The sequence below is a fragment of the Mustela nigripes genome, chromosome 3, assembly GCF_022355385.1.
Source record: "Mustela nigripes isolate SB6536 chromosome 3, MUSNIG.SB6536, whole genome shotgun sequence".
In the NCBI taxonomy this organism is placed as follows: Eukaryota; Metazoa; Chordata; class Mammalia; order Carnivora; family Mustelidae; genus Mustela; species Mustela nigripes.
This window is the reverse complement of record NC_081559.1, coordinates 110988710-111014150: the sequence shown is the minus strand read 5'-3', so window position 1 is coordinate 111014150 and position 25441 is coordinate 110988710. Positions and strand designations below refer to the sequence as shown.

The 25441-nt window shown below is 37.2% G+C and overlaps 1 protein-coding gene across 2 annotated transcripts in view; it reads right to left on the bottom strand.

Annotated features, from left to right (window-relative positions):
- Positions 1-25441, bottom strand: part of PLEKHB2 (pleckstrin homology domain containing B2) — a 47037-nt gene that overhangs the window by 6045 nt on the left and 15551 nt on the right. The window contains exons 3-7 of one of the 2 annotated variants that reach the window (XM_059394519.1): positions 22110-22262; positions 20667-20769; positions 10822-10861; positions 9468-9557; positions 181-286 (exon numbers count right to left, since the gene is read on the bottom strand). In XM_059394519.1, the coding sequence (XP_059250502.1) occupies positions 181-286; positions 9468-9557; positions 10822-10861; positions 20667-20769; positions 22110-22262 (492 nt within the window). The remainder of the gene's footprint in view (positions 1-180; positions 287-9467; positions 9558-10821; positions 10862-20666; positions 20770-22109; positions 22263-25441) is intronic. The other variant, XM_059394520.1, reaches the window with a different exon arrangement.

The following is a 25441-nucleotide window of genomic DNA, read 5'->3' as shown; positions in this document are numbered from 1 at the left end:
TTAAAAAGCGTATTCTAATTTTCTGAGGTAGTATAAAAACACATAATTTTTTTTACACACAGTAGCAGATCTATACCAGAAACATAGCTCACTTATCCTTAAACTGAGAAACAGAAATCCTTCAGGACTCATCTACCCATTAAACAGAGATATAAAAAGTAAAAGGTAGGCATGAGTTACCTGCATATGGGTACTGGTAGGGTACAGCATAAGCCTGCCCGTTTGTAGCATAGGCAACTTGAGTTCCTGGAGGGTATGCACCACTATATGGACCATAGCCATATGTCTGTTGAAAAGAAACAGGCCCATCATACTTTTGAAATTCAGCATCAATTTATAATAAAAATTCTCAGCAAAGTGGAGAGGGAATGTACCTCAACTTAATAAAGGCCATATATGACAAGCCCACAGCTGACATCATATTCAACAGTGAAAAGTTAAAAGCTTTCCTCTAAGATAAGGAATTTGACAATAAGTTAACCACTCTTACTACTTTTACTCAACATGATAATCAACGTCCTAGCCAGAAAAAGAAATGAAAGGCAAATAAATTGAGAAGTAATAGTAATAGTAACTAAGAAGGAATAGTAAAATTGTATTTGCAGATGATATGATATTATACCTAGAAAACTCTAAGGAAAATTACCAAAAAAACTGTTAGAACTAAAAAAAGGAATTCAGTAAAGTTATAGAATACAAAATCAACATATACTAATCTTTTGTGTTCCCACACACTAATAACTATCAGAATGACAAATTAAGAAAACTATCCCATTTACAAATACATCAGAAACAAAAAACCTAGGAATAAATTTAACCCAAGAGAAAGACCTATACACGGATTCATAAGACACTGAAGGGAAGGGAAAAAAAAAAAAACCTGAAGGAAACACAAATAAATGAAAAATATTCTGTGCTCATGGACTGTAAGAATAGTTAAAATAGCCATACTATCCAGAACAATCTACAGGTTCAATGCAATCCCTATCAGAATTCCAATGGTATTTTACCCCCAGAAACAGAATGAAAATTCTACAGTTTGTATGGAACCACAAAAGACCCCAACAGCCAAAGCAATCCTAAGGGAAAAAACAACAAAGCAGGAGGCATCACATGCCCCAATTTCAAACTATAGGACAAGGCTACAGTAACCAAAACAGTATGATATTGGCATAAAAACACAGAGATCAATGGAACAGAAAAGAGAGGCCAGAAACAAACCCACACATATATGGTCAATTAATTTATGACAAATGAAACATGAATACGCTATGGGGAAAGGACAGTCTCTTCAATAAATGGTGTTTGAAAAACTGGACAGCCACATGTACAGACTGAAACTAAACCACTATCTTATATCATACACAAAATCAACTCAAGCGGATTAAAAGACTTGAACATAAGACCTGAAACCAAAAATCTCTAGGAGAAAAACATAGTAAGCCACCTGACATAGTTCTTAGCAATATTTTGGATTTGACACCAAAACAAAAATAAACAACTGGAACTGTAATAAACTAAAAAGTTTCTGGGGGCGCTTGGGTGGCTTAGTCAGTTAAATGTCCGACTCTTGATTTTGGCTCAGGTCATGATTCTCAGGGTCATGAGATCAAGCCCTTTGTCAGGCTCTGTACAGGGTGTGGAGCCTGCTTAAGATTCTCTCTCTCCCTCTCCGTGTCCCCCAAAATAAATAAATACATAATTAAAAAATAAAAACTTTCTTCACAGTAAAGGAAATGGTCAAGAAAATGAAAAGGCAACCTACTAAATGGAAGAAAATATTTGCAAACCACGTATCTGATAAGGGATTAATACACAAAGCATGCAAAAAAGAAATTTATACAATTCAATAACAAAAGTAAAACTAATTAAAAAATGGGCAGAGAATCTCAATGGACATTTTCCACAGACAGACGGCCAATAGACATATGTAAGAATGTCTAACATCACTCATCATAAGGGAAATGCAAATCAAAACCACAATGAGGAATCACCTTACATTTGTTAGATCTAGTATCAAAAAACAAAACAAACAAAAAACGAATAACAAGTGTGGTGAGAATATGGAAAAAAGGAAACCCTGTGCACTGCTGGCAGAAATGTAAATTAGTGCAGCCACTATCGCCAACAGAATGTAGGTTCCTCAAATAATTGAAAATAGAACTATCATACGACCCAACAATTCCACTTTGGGGTATTTATTTAGAAGAAATATTCATTTAGAAGAAAATGAAAACCCTGACTCAAAAAGATATACAGTCATACCTCATTTTATTGTGCTTTGCTTTACTGCACTTTGCAGATACTGTGTTTTTACACATTGACAGATTTGTGGCAACCCTACATTGAGAAAGTCTACCAGCACCATTTTTCCAACAGCATTTGCTCACTTCATGTCTCTGTCACATTTTGTGTAAGTACTGCGCGCTAACCGATTGCACCACTGGAGCTCCTCTGTGTCACATTTTGTAAATTCTCACAAAATTTCAAACTTTTTCATTATTATTATGTTTGTTACAGTAATCTGTCATCATTGATATTTGATGTTACTATTATTTTGGGGTGCCACAAGCCACACCCATAAAATGGGCAAACTTAATAAGTCTTATACGTTCTGACTGCTCCACCAACTACTAGCTCTCTTTCCCTCTCAGGCCTTCCTATTTCCTGAGACACAACAATATTGAAATAAGGCCAATTAATAACCCTACACTGGGTTGGCTCAGTTAAGCAACCGTCTTTGATGCAGTTCATGATCCCAGGGTCCTGGGACCAAAACCCTGCATCAGGCTCCCTGCTAAGGAGGAAGCCTATTTCTCCTTCTTCCTCTGCTGCTCCCCTGCTTATTCATTCTGTCAAATAAATAAATAGTAAAATCTTAAAAAAATAAATTAAAAAACCTACCATGGTCTCTAAGTGGTCAAGTGAAAGAAGAGTCAGTCGCATGTCTCTCTCTCTAAATCAGAACCTAGGAATGATTAAGCTTAGCGAGGAAGGCATGTAGAAAACCAAGACAGGCCAAAAACTGAGCCTCTTGTACCACGCAGTTAGTCAAGTTGTGAATGAAGAGGAAAAGTTTTTGAAGGAAATTAAAAGTGCTACTTGGGGGGTGCCTGGATGGCTCAGTTGGTTAGGCACCCAACTCTTACATCAGGACATGACCTCAGGGTCATGAGATAGAGCCCTACATTGGGCTCCATTCTTGGGGAGGGTGTATGTGCTATGGTGAGTGCTGTGAAGTGTGTAAACCTGGTGATTCACAGACCTGTACCCCTGGGGATAAAAATACATTATATGTTTATAAAAAATAAAATAAAAAATTTAAATTTTAAATTTTAAAAAGAGAAGGAAAAAAATAAATAAAATAAAAAGTTAATAGTTAATAACCTCCTAAAAAAGAAAAAAAAAAAGCCATATAGCTAATACAGAGAAAATCTGAGTAGTCTAGATAGAAAAATCAAACCAGTCCAACATTCCCTTAAGCCAAAACCTAATCCCAAGTAAGGCCCTAACTCACTTCAATTCTGTGAAGGCTAAGAGAGGTAAGGAAGCCATCCTAGCAGCAGAAGCCCCCATAGCAATTCCAGGAAGAAAATGAAGGACTAGGAATTTTGTGGGTGGGAAAACCCTAACGTCTGAAACCTCAGCAGGTGACTGGCAGTCTTCCAGCAGCACAGATCTATGAATGAGCATTGTGAGAAATAGGCAACAGACCCACCTTCACTGATTAAGTGAATGACTAGTATATTCTGGGAAATTTGGAGACAAAAGGCCCAGCCTTCTTTACGAGCTCACAGGTTGGGGGGGTCAGCAGAGCAGCAGGAGAAGACAGATATGCTTACAGATAACTATCATTACTGTTGTCATGTGATAAGTATTATATGGCACAAGGGAGAACAGGATGCTGCTGTCAAACAAACAGCTGCATAGTTTAAACCTGTCATCTTATAAAAGCAGGACATGGGAGTTAAGCTTCTGGAAGACAGCAAAGATATAGATTTTCCCTATTCTTCCTAAGTACAACTGAAAACCCTGAACATAATATCTAAAACAAACATAAGGGGACTCTGAAAGATCGCAGACTGGCTAGGGACCTCAGAACCATAAGAAGGCCAGATGGTGAGCTCCCTGGGTTTCCTGTTTGCCTCCTATACCCTCAACTAGCTAAAGGAAAGAAAGGAACCAATAAATACAAACAAAAAGGCCCCCCCAAAAAGCTTGCTCTCTCTACCCAAAAAAACCTTGGGAGGAAAGGGGCAATCTGGCAAGAGAGACCATTTTTAGTCAGTAACTGCTCTACTCCAGTCCAACACTACAGAAGTAACTATGGCTCCACCCCAACTCCCACCAGCAAGGCCAAGTATAGAGAGTAAACCTCCATGTTTGGCAGGCTGTAATTAGGTACCACCTTCTGCATGCCCCATCCCAAGTTGTGTGAGAGAAGGCCAAGTAGGGAGCTAAGAATTTCATCCCTGCCAGAAGGAGAGCCAGAACTCCCACCTCTGTCCAGCACAAACCAGATGCCCCTCCCAGACCCACGGGATGAGACCAAGCAAGTACTCATCACAGTGGAAGCTAGTGGGAAGCAGTAGAGAGGACCCTTCCAATTCCCACATAGGCTGGTGTCAGCAGAGACCTGGAGGAGGGCCTAAATTCCCAACCCTCCTGACAAGGTGGTGACCGAGCTAACCAGGTGCCCCTCTAGAAAGGTTTTTAAAACAGCTATCATAAAAATATTTCAAGAAGCAATTATGAACATGTCTGAAAAACATTTTTTAAAAGTCTCCACAGGGGCGCCTGCATGGCTCAGGTGTTAAGCGGTTGGTTGCCTTTGGCTCAGGTCATGATCCCAGGGTCCTGTGATCAAGCCCTACATCAGGCTCCCTGAACATCCAGGAGCCTGCTTCTCCCTCTGCCCTTCCCCCCTGCCTGTGTTCCCTCTCTCACTGTGTCTCTGTCAAATAAATAAATAAAATCTTTTAAAAAAAAGTCTCCACAGAAACAGAAAATCTCAGGAAAAACAACACAAAGATTTATACACATATTCATGTATTTTCAAGATTTAAAAAATAAAAATTTTAGAAAAAATTATATTAAAAAATACAATGAATAAGCTTAACAACACAATAGAGATGACAGAGAAAAACAATCAGTAAGCAGGAGTATAAACTGGAGAGAAAATAGATTGATGAAAAGAAAATGAAAGAATCTGAGATATATGGGATCTAACATCCATGTCAACAGTTTCAAAAGAGAGAGGGGATGGGACTAAAAAAATATTCCAGAAATGATGGCCTAAATTTTCCCAAATTTAGCAAGAACCATAAACCTATATACTCAATAAACTGAACCAAACAAAATAACCCCCCCCCAAAATCCATACCAAAACACATTATAATCAAACTTCTCAAAACTAAGGACAAAGATAGGTGCCTGGGTGGCTCAGTAGGTTAAGCAACTGCCTTCGGCCCAGGTCATTATCCTGGAGTCCCTGGATCGAGTCCCACATCCAGGTACCTGCTCAGTAGGGAGTCTGCTTCTCCCTCTGATCCCCCTCTCTCATGCTCTCTCTCTCACTCTCTCTCAAATAAATAAAATCTTTTTTAAAAAATCTAAGGACAAAGAAAGAAGCTAGAAATAAACAATGCACTACATACATGGGGGAAACAAAAAACTTAAATGACAGCAGATGTGTCCTCAGAAACCATGAAGGCCAAAGGAAACACCACACACCTGTCAAATGTTCAAAGACATAACAACTCAGAATTCTATACTAGTGAAAATATCCTTCAGAAATGAGAAGAAATCAAGACATTCTCAGATGAAGGAAAACTAAGAATTTGTTGCCAGCTAATCTGTCCTAAGGAATGGCAAAAGGAAGTTCACTAAACAAAAAGTAAACAATTAAAAAATGGAATCTTGAAATATCAAGAGATAAAATATAGTCAGAACAGAAGTATATCTTCACATCTTGACATTTCTTACAAGTCTGACAGCAGAAGCAAAATTTCTAATACCATCTAATGTGGTCATCATATATAAAGGAAATGTGAACACTTAACTTTGAAAAATATATATTTATGAATAACACAATAACTAGAGCAACCACTAAAAAAAATACAAAGAGAGACAATCAAGAAACATTACAGATAAATCAAAATGCAATTTTTGAGGCATATGGGTGGCTCAGTTGGTTAAGTAAGCATCCAACTCTTGGTTTGGGCGCAGGTCATGATGTCAGGGTCATGCAATCAAGCCCCAGCTTTGCTCAGCTTTGCTCTCTGTAGCATCTGCTTTGGATTCCTTCTCTCCCTCTGCCCCTCCCCCACTCACACACTTTCTTCCCCTCTCTAAAATAAATAAATCTTTTTAAAAAATGCAGTTTTAAAACATGTTCAAATAACTCACAAAAAGCTTAAGAAAAAGAACATAGAGAAATTTTTAAAAAATAACCAAATGAAAACAGAAAATAAAATGACATATTTAACCCTAACATATCAAAAATTACATTAAATGTAAATGGTCTAAATATGCTAACTATACAAACAGTAAAAAGTAACAAATGTGGCTATATCAATATCAGATAGAACAGACATCAGACAAAATTACCAGAAACAAAAAGAGACATTACATTATAATAGACTTAATCCACCAAGAAAATATAAACAACAGAGTTGCACATATAAGTTAGACAATTTAAGGAAAAGGACCAATTCCTCAAAAAGTACAAATATGAAATATGAAATAGAAAACACTATTAAGTATTTATTCCCACAACTATTAAGAAATTAGAATTTGTAATTAAAAATATCCCAAAAAGAAATCTTCTGGCTCAGACTGTTTCACTGGAGATTTTATGCATTCATTGATTGGAAAACTCAACATAATAAAGATGTCAATTCTCCCCCAATAAACTGGATACCTAAGTTCAAAACAATTTCCATCAAAACCTATCAAGACTTTGCTATAGATTTAGACACTTCATATGGAAAGGAATGTAACCAGAACAGTTAAGGGAATTCTGAAAAGGAAGAATAAAGTGGAGGATCAGTCTATCCAATCTCAAGACTTTTTATACAGCTACAGTAATCAAGTCTGTGTGGTGTTAGAGGAAGAAAAACACTTAGATCAATGGGACTGAGCAAAGAACTGAGAAACAGACAAACACAAATCTCTGATTTTTAACGGAGATACAAAAGCAATTCCAGGAAGGACTACAAGTCTTTTCAACGAATTATAGTGCAATAATCAGACATCCATATTTAAAAAATGAACCTTAACTTAACCTAACCTTAACTTAACCTAAAAAATCAACTCACAATGGAAAACACTTAAGTGGAAATCCTGGGACTATAAAACTTTCAGAAAATAGTATATGAGAAAACCTTAGAAAACCTGGTCTGGTAAAATGTCAAACATGACAACAAAACCATGAACCATAAAAATTGAGAAATTGGGACTGCATGAAAATTAAAATTGTGAAAGGTACTGTTAAGATGTCTACATGCTATTGAGCAAGTTAAAGACATGAGGTGACATTTTACTGAACAGGATATATGATGGCAAATAAGAACATAAAAAATGGCAACATTACCAACTATTAGGGAAACACAAATTAAGATCAGAATGAAATATCACTATACACCTATTAGAATGGCTAAAATTAAAAAAAAAAAAACAATGACAATACTTATGCTGGGAAGGATGCAGAGAAACTGAATTACTTGTCAATTAAATGGTAGAGTCATTCTGGAAAGTAGTTTGCTAGCTTTCTAAAAAACTAACCATATATTTACCATACAACAGATCAAGCAATTCCCCTTTGGAGCACTTTTTTCCAGAGAAATAAAACCTTATGTTTGTACAAAAACCTGTAAATGATGAGTCTTCACGGGGGGTTTATTGGTAACAGAACTCTGAAACAACCCCAACAGATAAATGCCCCTCAATACATTTTTAGTATATGTGCTGCCAAAGTGAGCACAATGCCCCTCAATACTTAACGGGGTACACGTGCAACAATCTGGATGGCTCTCAGGGGCACTGTACTAAGTGAAAAATACTAAAAAAAAAAAGATCACATGCTGAATGACTCAATTTATGTAACACTGCAGAAACGACAAAATTATATAAGCAGAGAACAAATCAGTGGCTAACAGGAGTTAGGAAAGAGGAAGGAAGATGTGACTATGTAAGAGTGTAGAAGGAAGATTTTGTGAACAGCATCGTATGATGATTGAGGATCTGATTACACAAATCTATATATACAATAAAATGACACAAAACCAGGCATAATAAACACTGTGCCAATTTTAAATTCCTGGTTTTGATTTTATCTAACATGTAACAACTAGAGGGGACCTGGGTGAAGAATTCATGAGATCTCTACATATTATTTTTGCAACTTCCTATAAATCTATAATTATTCAAAATTAAAAGTTAAACAAAACAAAACAGAAGTACCTTCCACAAACAGAGACTTCTATATGTAGCAATGAATACTTGGCACTTCTATCTAGGAGATACTCCCAAGGTATTTGTTATGTGATTTTTTTTTTTTAAGGTTTTGTTTTTTCAAAATAAAAGAAGCTTTTTTTCCTGATTATAAAAAGAATTCAAGTATTTGAATTCTCATTTATTAATTAAGTATAAATCATAAATCATCAATATCATATTACCAAACTGCCATTAACATGAATCATTTTCTTTTTTTTTTTTTAATATTTTATTTATTTATTTGACAGAGAGATCACAAGCAGGCAGAGAGGCAGGCAGATAGAGAGAGGAGGAAGCAGGCTCCCTGCTGAGCAGAGAGCCCGATGCTGGACTCGATCCCAGGACCCTGAGATCACGACCTGAGCCAAAGGCAGAGGCTTTAACCCACTGAGCCACCCAGGTGCCCCAACATGAATCATTTTCAAGTCTATCTTTAAAACAAAATGTGAATATAAAGATTGTAAATTTTATGAAAGAAAAAAATAATCTGGCTTTTTTCATTGTTTTTTTGTTTTTTTTTAAAGATTTTATTTATTTGCCAGAGAGAGAGAGAGAGCAAGGGAGTACACACAAGCAGGCAGAGACACAGGCAGAGGCAGCTTTAAAGATTTTATTTGCCAGAGAGAGAGAGAGAGAGCACAAGAGAGTACACACAAGCAGGCAGAGACGCAGGCAGAGGCAGCGAGAGAAACAGGTTCCCTGCTGAGCAAGGAGCCCGATGCGGGACTCGATCCCAGGACCCTGGGATCATAACCTGAGCCAAAGGCAGCGGCTTAACCCACTGAGCCACCCAGGCGTCACAATAATCTGTTTTTTTTTTTTTTAAGTTTAAAGAAGAAAAGGGCTGAGTACATTTCTAATTTCTCTAATAGTGGCTCAAGGTTCTTTTTTATTTCTTAAAAAGGAGAGTAGCACAGAGACCCCCAACTTCCCTTCACTTGGATTCTGAAATGCCACGATTCACTCCCTACCTCCAGGGTTGGTGCGGCATAGGCTGTGTAAGGAGGTGGGGAAGAAGCCACAGCTGTTTCATCATACAGGACATCTGAACCAACATAACCCTATGAGAGGAGAGAGAGAATGAAAGAGAGCTGTCACAAAGCAACTGCAGGCTCTTGGGATTCTATGTATATATCCTTTTTAATTAGCAAATTCTTAAAAATCAGAACAGCAAATAAAACAGTTCTGTAAGAAGTAGTAAACAGGAGTATCTCCCTACCATTCCCTTTCAACCCTGCACTCTAAGTGTCCTTTGAATTTGGGAGGAGGAGGTCCTCTTCACCAATCTGCAGGTGACAAGAACAGAGCCCTCACCCCAAAGAGACCAGAGAGATTCACATCACCCAGGCCTTTTCAAAAATGTTGTACCACTCTCAACAACCCTTTTGTTAAATAAAAATCCTACAGTCTGAAATGTAGCAGTCAGATGTTGTTCTACACACAGCCTGGATTTTGCATTAAAAAAAAAATCCTCCGTTAAATTACTTCCCAAGGGAAGAGAAAAATCAATGCTCTCATTTAAAAAAAACTCCATACAAAGAATCATCTAGGATCTTACTCCCAACTATATGGATCATTAATACTAATTTCAGCCAAAAAGAAGATTTTTATGAAAGAAAAGTTAACTGAAGTTGCACAGTAGCCTTAAGAGGAAGAAATGTCTTAGACTAACAGGAATAGGAAACAAAGTCATTTGGATATTCAGTCTTTTTTACTTTCTTTTCCCACCTGTACAAATTATCTTTTAAAAGTTTCATCTACGTTCTTCTTTTCTTCCTAAAGAGATAAAAGAAAAAATAAAATCCTGTCTAAAGAATAAAAGTGCTGAGGACAGATGTTGAGTGCAAAGTTGTTGCCTTGATTCTCTGACAGAAACAAGCATGACATTATGAATACCTATAAATGGGGTTTAACTGTTTCAGCAACCTCAGAAGCAGAACTGGAATTAAGTCTAAGTCCCAAAAATGCTTGTTTCATAAGGCTGAGATGTTATGCCTAGAAGGGACTCTGTTGTCCTTTTGAGCCATCCCTGTAAATCACAGAACTCAAAGTGTTGCAAAATTTTCTGAGATACAGACATTTCTGGAAGGTAACACTGGAACCAGTGCTGCCTATATTAAGAGGGGCCCTTCCTGCTTAAAAGGTTTGACATGATCTAGCTTGCTCTCATTATCAGTGAAAGGTGCCCCACCCAGCTATGTCTACTCAGCCATCGCTGGATGGTCAAGACACCCATCTCCATTCCCCTTTCCTAACCCCCTACCCTCCTATTTGTTACAGCAAACTAGGTGAAAATGTTACTGGTGACTGCCATTAGCAACTTACTGTATTTGTTCTGGAATCCTGGAGTGTAAATTTCCAGGCCCTGAAGAAAAAAAAAAGGGATGTTTTATTCAAGGCAATCCAACATCTATTTCAAGGCATAAAAATTTCTGGAAAAGCTTGTTTCAAGAATAGGTCTTCAGTCCTTACCCCAAGACCCCACTCAATCAAAGCATTTCAAACATGCACAAAAAATACAAAAATATTTATCTATGGTACATATACTATATATTTAAAGCATGCCCTATTACTACACAGTTTTTGCTTTTACTCTTTAGTAAATATAAAAATGCACCATGCTTACTATACTGCAATTTGCTTTATCAATTCATGTCACACACAGATGTGCATTTGTTTTTTAATGGCTACATAATGTTCCATGATGTGAGATTTAGATTGTCAGGTTTTCTGTGATTGAAAATAATGCCTGCTTGAGAAACTGGCACATGTCATGTAAGTTTAAGGTATATAAATAATGTGATGATCTGAATATATATATATTTGTGTGTATATATATATATATATATATATATATAAAAATGATTACCACAAAATTATATATATATATATATATATATATATATATATATATATATATAAATGATTACCACAGTTAAGATTAACACCTTCACTCCCTCACATAGTTGCTTTTCTATTTTTTCTGGTGATAACATTTTAAATCTACTTTGTAACTTGTTCAAGTATATAATAAAGTATTTTTTATAATCACCATACTATATAATTAGATGCCCAAAACTTATTCATCACATAGTTGAAAGTTTGTACCCTTCAACCAACATCTAATATCCCCTGACCATTCATTCCACTATCTATTTCTAGGAATCTGACTTTTTAAGTTTCTACCAGTAAGTGAGAACATAAAATATTTCTCTGTTTGACTTACTTCACTTAGCAAAATGCCCTCAAGGTCCACCCAAGATGTTGCAAAAGGGAGGATTTCAAGGTACCTGGGTGGCTCAGTGGGTTAAAGCTTCTGCCTTCAGCTCAGGTCATGATCTCAGGGTCCTGGAATCGAGGCCCGCATCAGGCTCTCTGCTCAGCAGGGAGCCTGCTTCCCTTCCTCTCTCTACCTGCCTCTCTGCCTACTTATCATCTCTCTCGCTCAAATAAATAACTAAAATATTTAAAACAAAAAAAGGGGGGGGTGAGGATTTCCTTCTTTTTTTCATGACTGAATTCTGTGTCTGTGTGTGTGTCACATTTTCTTTGTCCTTTCACCCATCAACAACTGCTTAGGTTGTTTCATGCTTTGGATACTGTGAATAATGCTGCATTGAACATGTGGGTGCAAATATCTCTTCAAGATAATGATTTCGTTTCCTTCAAGACATATCCAAAGAGGGACTGCTAGATTAAATGGTGGTTCTACATTTAGTTTTTTGAGGAATCACCATAACATATCCATAGTGGCTTGTACCAATTTACATTCCTGCCAACAATACACCAGATTCCCTTATCTCTACATCCTCACCAATGCTTATCTTTTGTCCTTTTGTTAATAGCCATTCTAGGAGGTGTGAGGTAATCTCATTATGATTTTGATCTGCATCCCTGGTGATTAGTGATGCTGAGCATCTTTTCCTTTTGGCCATTTGTATATATTTGGAAAAATATCTATTCAAGTCCTTTGCCCATTTTAAAATAAAACTGTAGGGTTTTTCTGCTATGAAGCTATACAATCTCCTTATATATTTAGGATACTAAGCCCTTATCATGTAGAAGGTTTACAAATATTTTCTCCTGATTGGGTGGCTCAGTCACCCAGCCACTGACTGGGTGGCTCAGTCAGTTCACATAATGATCTCAGGGTCCTAGGGCTGAGCCCCGTCAGGTTCCCTGCTCAGCGGGGAGTCTGGTTCTCCCTCTCCCTCTGACCTTCCCTACCACCCATGCTCTGTCACTGATATATAAAATACTAAAAATATATTTTTTCCTCCCATTCCATAGGATGCCTTTTCATTTTTCTGATAAATGTGCAGAAGCTTTAGAATTTGATGTGGTCCCATGTGTTTACTTTTGCCTTTGCTGTATGTGCTTCTGGTATTCTATCTAAAAACAAACAACAAAAAATCACTGCCAAGACTAATGTTAAAGAGTTTTTTCCCCAAAACTACCATTTTCTTACACCCTAAACAAAAATAAACTCAAAATGGATTAAGGACCTAAACATGAGACCTAAAACCAAAAATTCCTAGAACACAAGCAGTAATTTCTCTGACATCAGCCACAGCAACTTCTTTCTTGATATATCTCCTGAGGCAGGGGAAACAAAAGTAAAAATAAACAATTGGGACTACATCAAAGTAAAAAGCTTCCCCACAACAAAGGAAACAACCAACAAAACTAAAAGGCAACCTACTGAATGGGAGAAGATATTTGCAAATGGCATATCTGATAAAGGTTAGTATCCAAAATATATAAAGAACTTAATAAAACTCAACACCCAAAAAGCAAATAATCCAATTAAAATAGGGAAGAAGACACGAACAAACATTTCTCCAAGGAGAAATCCGGATGGCCAACAGACACATGAAAAGATGTTCAACATCACTCTTCATCACGGAAATGCAAATCAAAACTACAATGAGATATCACCTCACACCTGTCAGAATAACTAAAATCAACAACACATCAAACAAGTGTTAACAAAGATGTGGAGTAAAAGGAACCTTCCTTGCACTGTAGGTGGGAATGCAAATGATCTCACTAAACAGTATGGAAGTTCCTCAAAAAACTAAAAATGGAACTACCCTATGATCCAGCAATTGTACTACTGAATACTTACCCAAAGAATATGAAAACACTAATTTGAAGAGATACATGCACCCCTATGTTTACTGCAGCATTATTTACAGTGGTCAAATAGCAGCACAAGTGTCCATCAATAGATTAATGGATAAAGAAGTGGTGTGTGTGTGTATGTATGCATATATGTACACATGTGTGTATGTGTATGCATATATACATGTATGTGTGTATACAGACTCATATGTATATACACACGCATATATACACATGTACACATACAACGGAATAATATTTAGCCATAAAGAAGAATGGGATCTTGCCATTTACAACAATATGAATGGAGCTAGAGAGTATTATGCTAATCGAAATAAGGTAGTCAGAGAAAGACAAATACCATATGATTTCACTCATTTGTGGAATTTGAGAAACAAAAGAAATGAATAAAGGAAAAAAGAGAGACAGAAAGACAAACACAAACCAAAAAGCAGTCTCAACTATGGAGAATAAATGGATGGCTGCTTGATCTAGAGAGGAGGTGAGTGGCAGGGACAGGTTATATTGGTGAAGAGGACTAAGAGTACAACTTATCACAATGAACACCCTGTAATGTACAGAATTGCTGTACATACACTATATTGTATGCCTGAAACTGATATGTTAACTTACAAGAATTAAAAAAAAAAAAGACAAGGAGCTTTTTCCCTTTTTTCTTCTAGTAATTTAACAGTTTAAGGTCTTATATTTAAGTTTTTAATCCATTTTGAATTAACCTGTGTGAGTGGTCTATGACAGCATTCCCATTTCATTCTTTTACATAGGATTATCCGGTCCTCCCAGCACAATTTACTGAAGAAAAACTGTCCTTTCCCCATTGAGCATTCTTTGTTCCCCCATCAAAAATTATTGACCATACAGCTGACTGGCTCAGTCAGAAGAACACAGGACTCTTGATCTCAGAGTCATGAGTTTGAGCCACACACTCACTAAGTGTAGAAATTACTTAAATAAATAATAAATAAACTTTAAAAAACTTATGTTATTGACTATATATATATATATATATATATATATATGCGTTTATTTCTGGGCTCTATTCCATTGGTCTATGTGTCTATGTTTATGCCAATACCACATTGTTTTGATTACTATAGTTCTGTAATAAAGTCTGAAATCAGGAATTATGATGTGTCCGGATTTGTTCCTTCTTTGGCTATTCAAAGTCTTTTGTGGTTCCCCTTGAATTTTAGGATTGTTATTTGTACTTGAAAAATGTCAATGAAACTGATAGTAACTACAATGAATTTGCAGATGGTTTTGGGTAATAAGAACATTCTAATGATATTAATTCTTCCAATCCATGAACACAGGATATCTTTCCATTTGTCTGTGTCATCTTCAATTTCTTTCATCAATGTCTTGTAATTTTCAGCATACAGATCTTTCATCTCCTTCGTTTAGTTCATTCTTAAGCATTTTATTATTTTTAGTGCTATTACAAATAAGATTTTCTTTTTCAGATAGTTCCTTTCAGATAGTTTCAGATAATATAAAGAAGTGCAACTGATGTTTGTATGATGGGTTTATATCCTAGAATTTTACTGAACTCAATTATTAGGTCTAACAACTTCTTGGTGGAGTCTTTAAGATTTTATTTATTTGTCAGAGAGAGAGAAAGCATGAGCACAAGCAGAGGGAACAGCAGGCAGAGGGAGAAGCAGGCTCCCCGCTGAACAAGGAACCTGATGTGGGACTCAATCTCAGGACCCTGGGATCATGACCTGAGCGGAAAGCAGATGCTTAACTGACTGAGTCACACAGGCATCCCTCTTTAGGGTTTTCTATATAGAAGATCAAATCATCCATAACAGAGATAATTTTAGTTCTTCCTTTCCAATTTAGATGCCTTTTATTTTCCTTCCTTGCCTAACTAATTTGGTTAAAACCAAAGTGTAGTAGAACAGAAATAGTAAGAGTGGGGTAATCCTTGTCTTATTCCTGATCTTGGTGGGAAAGCTTCCAGCCTGTCACTGCTGAATAGGTTAGTTGTGGATTTGTCACACATGAAAACTATGCTACTGTTAACATGCTTATTACCTTTGCACCCTTATGTAAACATTTCTATAGTAGAAGGATAGTCATTTTACTTCCTCTTTGAGTTAAAAGCTTTGCGAAGTTATTTTCAAGCTAAGCTATTTTCAAACATTCTGGTTTTCTAATAAATGCAGTTAAGTTGCAAAATTCCCTCAAGAGATTTATAAGCGGCTTACTACTGCCATTCATTTTGCTAAAGGGTATCCTATTGGATTGTTCAGATACTGTATATGGATTTAATACTGTCAGGTAGGAGAGTCTCTTATGGTCTAATTCAGTTCTACTATTTCAGCAAGTTTTTCTTGCACTGAATTTCTAACTACCTTCTTGGGTTCTGTACTTTCCAGACATCAATAATCTTCCTGATAAACTCTTTAAGTCTTTCTAACGTAATTCTGATCTTTTTTCTAAATTGTTTAATCTTTTCACCCAACTTTCCCTGAGAGTATTCCCAAGTCTTTCCTTCATGCCAATGATTCATTTTTTAGTTGGGCTTGTACCCCAGGGAAGGGAGATTTGCACCCCTTAAGATTATAAAATGAATGGGAGATTTGCCCCATGACAGACCTTCTTGGCTACTCAGATGCAAAAAGGCACAGAAGAAACATAAATTCCCTCTCTCAGGCAGTTTATATTCTAATAAAAAGAGACAAACAGGATAAACAAATAGCTAGTTAGGTTGTAAGTATATGTGTATATGTGTATGATGTAAGGGGGGTTTATAATTTTAAATATGGTAGCCAGGAAAGTATTCTTGGAAAATTCAATTGTTTTGTGGGTTTTATTTTCCTATAGATGAGGAGCTTTTTCTGAGGCTTACATTTTCCTTTTTATTTTTCCTTTACAGTATATTTGCCACACCATTTTTTTGCACCTTACTCATGTTTAACATGGGAACTGATACCTAAAACTTCTATTTGCTCTCATATAGTATGTGTTATTTCTTCTTGACACCCTCCTACTCTGTCTATTGGTAACCCCACCTCACTCCACCCAAGTAACAGTGTGATAAATAGGTATTACCCTCAACTGATTTTCTGTAATCGGAGCAAACAATGGTGGGAGAGAAGAAAATTTCTTGTGACACCGAGTAAGTCCTTTCTGAAAAATCTGGCCTCTACACTCTTCTGAGCATATTCTTTTGAATGTCTCGTGCCAGGGCTCACTTCATCAGCCAAAGAATTATCTACTGTGAGCTTTGAAATCTTCCAGGGCTGGAATGATAAGTAAGCCCTGGAATGATAAGTAAGCTTTCCACTCTCCACTGGGGTACCAGGGATATCATATTCTCAAGGGTTTTTCCTTAGCTTTCCCAAAAAGCTTACTCTTTTAATCAACATCCTTCCAGACTGCAGAGTATTACTGAAACTTTGCAAGACTTAAATTAACTCCTCCTGCTACTACTTCTGGTAGCTGGAGGTAAAAACAATGAAACATCTCAACAAAATCTTTCTTTCAACAAAAATTTCTTTCTTTGGCCATCACTCTTTATAGTTGGTGCTCGAAGCTGAACTTCTTTGTCTGTTACCGCTAAAAAGTTTCCCCTTCATTTTACCATTTTTACTCAAAGGTCTCAGTTATAGGTTGAATTCTGTCCCCTGCCAAAAAATAAGCTGAAGTCCTAATCTCTAGTACTTTTGACTTGTTTAGAAATAAGGTCTTGGGATGCCTGGATTGTGTAGTTAGTTGAGTATTCAGCTGTTAGTCTCAGGATCATGAGATCAAATTCCACATAGGGCTCCATGCTCAGCACGGAGTTTGCTTAAAACACTCTCTCCCCCAGCTAGAGTGTATTATGCAAGGCAAAATAGGTCAGTCAGAGAAAGGTAAATACCATATGACTTCACTCATGTGTGGAGTTTGAGAGGAATGCAGGGGAAGAGAAGGACAAATAAAGATGAACACAGAGAAGGAAGGAATCATAAGAGACTCTTAACTCGAGGAAACAAACTGAGGGTTACTGGAAGGTTGTTAGAGGGGGTGGGGGTTGCATGATGGGCATTAAGCAGGGCACTTGATGTAATGAGCACTGGATGTTATATGCAAGTGATCAATCACTAAATTCTCTTCCTGAAACTAAGAATACAATATATGTTAACTAAATTGAAATAAAAAATAAAAAAACTTTTGCTTTAACTCTATGAACACTCTCTAAGTGGGAACACTGCTTGGGGATTTACCTGGATCTGTGCTCCCTCAACTGCAATTCTTTAATACCAAATAAATGTTCATTTGTCCCTTAAAAAAAAAAAAAAAAACTCTCCCTCTCTTCTTCCCAGGCACATGTGCACACGCACTTTCTCTCTGTCAAATAAATAAATCATAAATAAATGAATCTGAAAAAAAGAAAAAGGAAGGAAGGAAGGTCAGTCTTTACAGATGGACTCAAGATGAGGTCATACTGAATTAATGTAGATGGATACTTACTCTACTACAGTTAGTGTCCTTATAAGAGAACATCTGGACACAGACACACAGGGAGAATGCCTTGTTACAACAGAGGCAGAGATTGGACTGATCCAATGGCAATCCAAAGAATGCCAAGGATCACCAGCCACAACCTAAACTAGGAAGTGGTAAGGAAGAATTCTTCTCAGGAGTCTCAGAGGGAGCATGGCTCTGCTGACACGCCAAGCTCAGACTCCTAGCTTCCAGAACTGTGAGAGAATACCTCTGTTGTTTTAAGGCACCCAGTTTGCGGCAGCCACTCTCCTGAAACAATGTTCTATTTACTTTTTTACCTTCCTGAGTCATTTTATTTCAAATTCTTGTTAACAGACTATATAGTTAGACTTTATATTTTTTACCCAATCACGAATCTTATTCTTTTTAAGGGGAATTTAACCAGTTCACATTTACTGAGATCATAAACATCATTGGTCCAATTACTGATAATTCCAGATATTTTTGCCACTACATTAAAAAAAAAAAAGTCCCATGTGACACCTCAATGTACAGCAGAACAAAGCAGTTAAGAACACAGGTCTCTGGAGACAAAGTTTCAAATCCTGAGTCTAGTCTACTAGCCTTTAAAACCTTGGCAAGTATGGTAGGCAGAATGATGTATACATCCTAATCCTGAAAAGCTGCGAATGTTACCTCAAAGGGCAAAAGAGACTCTATAGCTGTAATTAAGGTTAAGGACCTTGAAATGAGGAGATTACCCTGGATTATCCACGTTGGCACAAACTATTCATTAAGTTCTTAAAAGCATAAACCCTTCCCCACCTGCAGAGAACCAAAAAGATGACCACAAGAGAAGGCATGGCCCAGAAGCCAAGAAACGAGGAAATCTCCAGAAGCTTAAAAGACAAGCAAACAGATTCTCTCCTAGAGCCTGCCGACACTTAAGACCCAGTATTGGACTCCTGACCTTCCGAAATGCAATCATAAATTTGTATTGTTTGAGCCACTGTCAGGGTAATTTACTACAGGAGCATTAAAAAAGTGATATGGGGGGTACCTGGGTGGCTCAGTTGGTTAAGCATCTGCCTTTGGCTCAAGTCATAATCTCAGGGTCAGGGGATCAAGCCCTGCGTCAGGCTCCCTGCTCAGCAAGAAGACTGCCTCTCCCTCACCCTCTGCCACTTCTCCTACTTGTGCTCTTTCTCTCTCCTTCTCTCTCTGACAAATAAATAAAATCTTTTTAAAAAAGAAAAAAAAAAAAAAAACAGTGATACAGGAAGTTACTTAACCTCACTAAGCCTAAATTTCTTATAACAAGAATAGCATCTACCTTATAAGATATAGTGAGGATTAAATAACATATATAAAGTAATTAGCACAGTGCCTACTACCGGGTAAGTGTGCAATATACATGTTTAAATTGTTAAGTAGTAATAATATAAATCCAGTTTATTAAAAGGTAGCAAACTGGATTTATGTGTGGTCATTTCTCCATCAGTCTAAAGGAAAGCTGTATCTCTTCCAGAAAGTATCGTTTAAGATTTACTGCTTGATATAAATCAGAAGAGTGTAAAAAAGCAGATATATGTGGTATTTAAAATAAACTCTGTGAGTTTAGCATGGAATAAATGTTTATATTGAAAATGAACATATATGTGAAATGTGGAGCAGGCACTCTGACAAACTGGCCTGGATTGTATGTAAATAGTCACCTAAATATAAAGATTTTAATATAAATGAACATTACAATATTCGGTTAGTGAATTCTTACAACGTCCAGAGTTAACTCATAAGGGTGGCACAGAGTAGCCAAAAAAAAAAAATTTCCCCCAGTTTTTTTTTTGTTTTTTGTTTTTTTAAGAAAGAGTTAGCTTGCATGCACTTGTGCTTGGTCAGAGAGGGGGAGAGTGAGAATCTTAAGCAGGCTTCACACCCAACATGGAGCCCAACACAGGGCTCAATCTCATGACCCTGAGGATCATGACCTGAGCCAAAATCAAGAGTTGGATGTTTAACCGAAGGAGCCACCTAGGCACTTCCTCACCTCCAAGTTATATTTAGCCAGTGTTTTCAAGATTCTGATTCAACTTCACTGCCAATGTTAACAGGCTGAGAACTGATAAAGCTGGGTTTTCTTCCTTATGGCTTGATATCTCCTCTTCGAAGATGGCAGATGGAGCAAGAACCACCAAAGGAAGGAAAAGACTGAGTAACAGAGATGTCAGTGCTTTTTTAAAAGATACTTACATAAAAAGAACAAGATTTAAGAACCCATTCAACTACATCCATTACCCAATGTACATCTAGTAATGAAAAAGAATGCAAAGTGGCTATATACTAATACTCTGTCATTCCCAGTATAATGGGATCTCGCCTGCACAGCTCTAGAGAAGCAGAAACTAGGACAAGGGTTGTTAGGTATGGAATAATGCCCTGTTACATTTGTTTCACATATCCTCTGAGCCACTTATTCTGCTGCCTAAAGGAAAACATTCTCATACTTCTCCCTTCTGGAAATTTCCTTGACTGGAAATTAAAACACAACAGTTTTTAAATTAAACACATAAAAACTCAAAACTTACAAACAATCATCTGTGCTTTCTGCACAAAGACTGATAGTTTTCCCATCTCGGCAAACAATCTGCAGCATACAGTCTTTTGGCTTCCCATCTGGAGGCTGAATATCTGAAAAATAAGTATAATAAGGCAGTATTTATATAGTTTGTTTTAAAGGATTTATTCTACCTAACAACTCAGATAAGCAAAAGACCAGTACTTCAGAACATTCCAATAATAAAACATCTTTGCCCTGCTCTACAGAACCAAGCACATGAATCACAACTCTGTTCCAATTAAACTTTCTACAGGAGGGGCGCCTGAGTAGCTCAGTTGGTTAAGCATCTGCCTTCAGCCTAGGTCATGTTCATAGGGTCCTGGGATGGAGCCCCACATCAGCCTCCCTGCTCAGCAAGGAGTCTGCTTCTCCCTCCCTTTCCCTCTCCCCTCACCCATGTGCTCTCTCCTTTCCTCTCTCTCTCAAATACATAAAATCTTTAAACAAATAAGTAAATAAAAATAAATAAATAAACTTCCTGAAGGAAGAACAAGCAGGCCTCTTCTAGAGGGCAATCCATATACTGAAATGTACAGAACGGCCCAGACATTAGAAGAATAAGCCCCAATGAAAAGCATTACTGAGCATCAGATAACAAAATACTTTTTGCTTTTATTCACAGGAAATACTAAACTGGATCACTGCTTTAAAAGTGAAAATCATACTTTTCAAGTAGGTCTGTGTACCAAGAAATAAGGTCTATGATATTTGAGCCTAGCATAGGGTAGATATTTCAACAGCTAGCCCATAGATACTTGTGTTTCAAGAACTAACATGCAGGGGCAAGATGTTACAACAATGGTTATTACTAGCAGATAGGCCATTTGCTAACTCTTTTTTTCAAAAACTATTATATAGATCAGGATGCTTCAAACATCAATGTTTACTAAAACAGATACTATTCCAAAACAGAAACAGAGCTAATAAACAAGGAAGTCTATATATGCCCTTAATTAGAAATAGAAAAGTCTATACTTATTAAAAATGTATTACTTTAAAATGAATATAAAGAATAATTCCAGAAAGCCAAGGCATCATGGATTAAGTAACTGACTGGTGGTGTCATCAATAAGATGCCAGTTTCTGAGTAACAAAACCTGTACTACCTAGGGTGGTTCCATCTTTCTTGGGGATCCCAGCAGTCTGGTTGTTCTCCATCACTTTCTCCATAACAGAGCAAGGAATGTGGACTGCTGGGTCTGATTCAGTTGAGAAAATTAATCTGCCCCAACCATATGATTCATGATCCAAGTATATGGGTGCCCACTATGGTTACCTCCCTTCTTTGATGAAAGATGAAACCCTTCTTTGGTCTGCCAATGAAAGCAAAATGAGAAAGGAAGATGATTCAACTCCCACCATAAATGGTCAAGGGTAGAGGACAGAAGTGGGCCACAACAGACTCACTTACCCCAACACTCATGCCCGATGCGGATATTGATGCAGTCTACTGGCATATGGATCTTATCCTCAACACTATGCCGAGTTTGATCATCATAATAGATCAGGTGACCATCTGACCACAGGTCAAACCAATTCTTCTTCCAACGCTTCAAAATAGTACCTGAAAAAAATGGAAACCCATTGGTTTTGAGCCAAAAAAGCAAGGACTTCATTCTCTAGTTCACAGAAAACTAAAACAAAGGAAACAAAGGAAACGTTCCTCTGGCCCCCTAAGTATGCATGCATACAGCTGCCCAAAGTTGCTCCAACAAAATGGAGATGAAAGCAGACTCCAATGGCATAAACACCTATGCTATACCAGGCTACATGCAGCTTACACTAAAGGTACTAAGAATGCTGCCAACTTAATAGTCCCCATTTTTTTTTAAAGTTTGATAAAACCTTGATTTTGATAACAAGTGTTGGTGAGGATATAGAGAAAAAAGAACCCTCATATGTTGGTGGAAATGTAAACTGGCAGAGCTACTATGGAAAACAGTATGGATGTACCCCAAAATATTAAAAGTAGAAATACCATATGGACTATGAGAGACTGAGGACTCTGAAAAACAAACTGAGGGTTTTGGAGAGAAGGGGACTGGAGGGATGAGCCTGGTGGTGGGTATTAAGAAGGGCACATATTGCATGGAGCACTGGGTATGGTACATAAACAATGAATCTTGGAACACTGAAAAAAATAAAATTAAATTAAGATGTTTAAAAAAAAAAAAGGAAATACCATATGGTCTAATAATTCCACTACTATTTATCCAAAGAAAACAAAAACACTAATTCGAAAACATATAGTCACCATGTTTATTGCAGCATTATTTACAACAGCCAGGATAAGGAAGAAACCTAAGTTGCTAAGTGTCCATTGACAGATAAATGGATAAGAAAGATGTGACATTTACAGACAATGAAATATTACACAGTAGTAAAAAAAAGGATGAGACTGTGCAATTTGTGATGACATGGATGGACTTAGAAGGTATTGCGCTAAGTGAAATAAATCACACTGAGAAGTGAAATAAATCACACTGAGAAAGACAAAACCACATGATTCCACTCAATGTGGAATCTAAAAAAATAAAATGAATAAACAAACATTAAAAAAAGAAAAAGACACATAAATACAGAGAACAAACTGATGTTTGCCAAATGGGAGGGGGATGAGGGATGGGCAAAACAGAGGAAGGATAGTGAGAGATAGAGGCTTCCAGTTATGAAATGAATAAGTCATGGGAATAAAAGGTACTGCACAAAGAATACAATCAATGATATTGTAATAGTGATATATGGAAATAGATGGTAACTATGTTTGTGGTGAGCATAGCATAATAGAGTTGTACACCTGAAACTAATATAAGACTATGTCAATTATACTCAAAAAATTTTTTAAAAACAAAAAGTCCTTCATTTTAAGCTAATGAAACATCTAATATTTAATTTTCCATGTAGCGTATCAAAACTTTCCCAGTAGTATATAACTTTGCTAATGATCAGAGAACAATGGACTGTGAAGTCTCTATGTACAAAGTATATAAAGTATATAGAGAAGAGTAAAGCCTTCCTCTTTTGAAAAAATATGTTTGTTTTTTTCTCAAAGAGCTTTCACATATATTCTTCTTTACCGTTCATCTTCCCTTAAAGCCCATGGCGTGGGAGGGTCTCCCTGCCTCAGACAGACACAGAAGCAGGTTCAGACACTGGGTGTACCCACAGCCAGGACACTGACTCCCATCCTGAATGCATCTGTCCTGCTACCTCACACATCCTATCAGTTTAAGGAATTCATCCAATCATTTGTATTCTTGGACTAGGCACTTGACTTTATGAAAATGAAATTCCCCTGTCAGACAAAAAGGAAAACAAAAAGGCCAAGTCAGTCACCCCTACTCCTTCCTCACACCCACACACTACCTATTACATCCTTCGTTCCTGTTAGATCCCACCCTTCTTGGCCATTGTGCACAAACCCCATTCCATGTACCTTTCCTTTTGCTCTCCTAGCCATTACTGGTGATAACAAAATATGTACCATATCACCCTTCCAAATTTCTTTTATCTATCAGGCAGCCTCCTTGCAAAAAGGGGCATCCACAGCGCTGTCCCAAACTGATAAATAAGTGACATCAGCATCCATTTGATTGGCAGCCCCTTGAGCTATACAAAACTATCCAACAGAGCTACCCAAACATATAGACGGGATCACCAGTTTAGGGAGTTCTACGCAAGTATCTCACCTGCCACCTAAGCCCTGACTGCAGATTTCCAATTTAGGCTGTCCTCCAGAGTCCTAAAGGTCTGTGTGGCAATGGCAACAAAAGGAATCCTCTAGACCACTATGCATACCTGTAACCATCTGTGTTTATACCCAGTGAGTATAATAAATCTCACCTCATCTTATTTTATTATGATCGACAGTTCTGGTTTTTGCAAAGGAAAATCAACCCACAAATTCGAAGATGGGGAAATGGAGTAAGTTTTCTGAATATACATTCAAGACTGCCAATGGACCAAGAAACTAGAAAAGTCTGTACAATTTTTTTAATATATCTATTTTGTGTATGTCACACATAGGCAGTGATGGGAGAAGGGACAAAAAATAGTCAAAATGGTCACTGTTCATTTATGTTGCCAGAACATTTACATTGAGTCATGGTGGAGAAAGGAAAGCTTGTCCTCAAACAAGGACACAGCAAAGCCTAAAAAGAAAAGCAGAGGATATCCAAAGGGCCAGGAAAGGAAGGTACATCCTCAAGGTCTCCACAAGCAAGGCTCTCCACATCCCCTAACAATTTAGGGAAGAATGGAGTCACAGAACCCAAAACAAAGAAACTTATATTAAGACTGGGGCTAGACTCCAATATGCCAGGACTTTCTTTTTCAAACCAACACTGCTCTATCTATTCTTAGAATATAGAACTGTCACAGACCTTGAAAGGACACCTGGTTCAGCTCCAGGTCTAGGAATGTAGAACTAGTGACAGGACAAATAAGCTGAAGGCTTGTCTCCTGGTAGAAAGTGTATCAATGTTGAAATGACACAGTCCGGAATCTCAATACAGGTTTGCCACCCACAGTGTTAAGTTACCTAACATCACTAAAACTCAATTTCTTCAACTAGAAACCAGGATAATGTCACCCACCTCACAGATCTGCTGTGATAAGTACATAACATATGTAAAATCTATGTAACAGGATCACAAACAACCCTCATAAATAATAGTTTTTATAAACCATCTAAGGTATGCAGTCCATTCTTCAGTGCTAGTCTCAATTTTAGCTAAGTTCTGA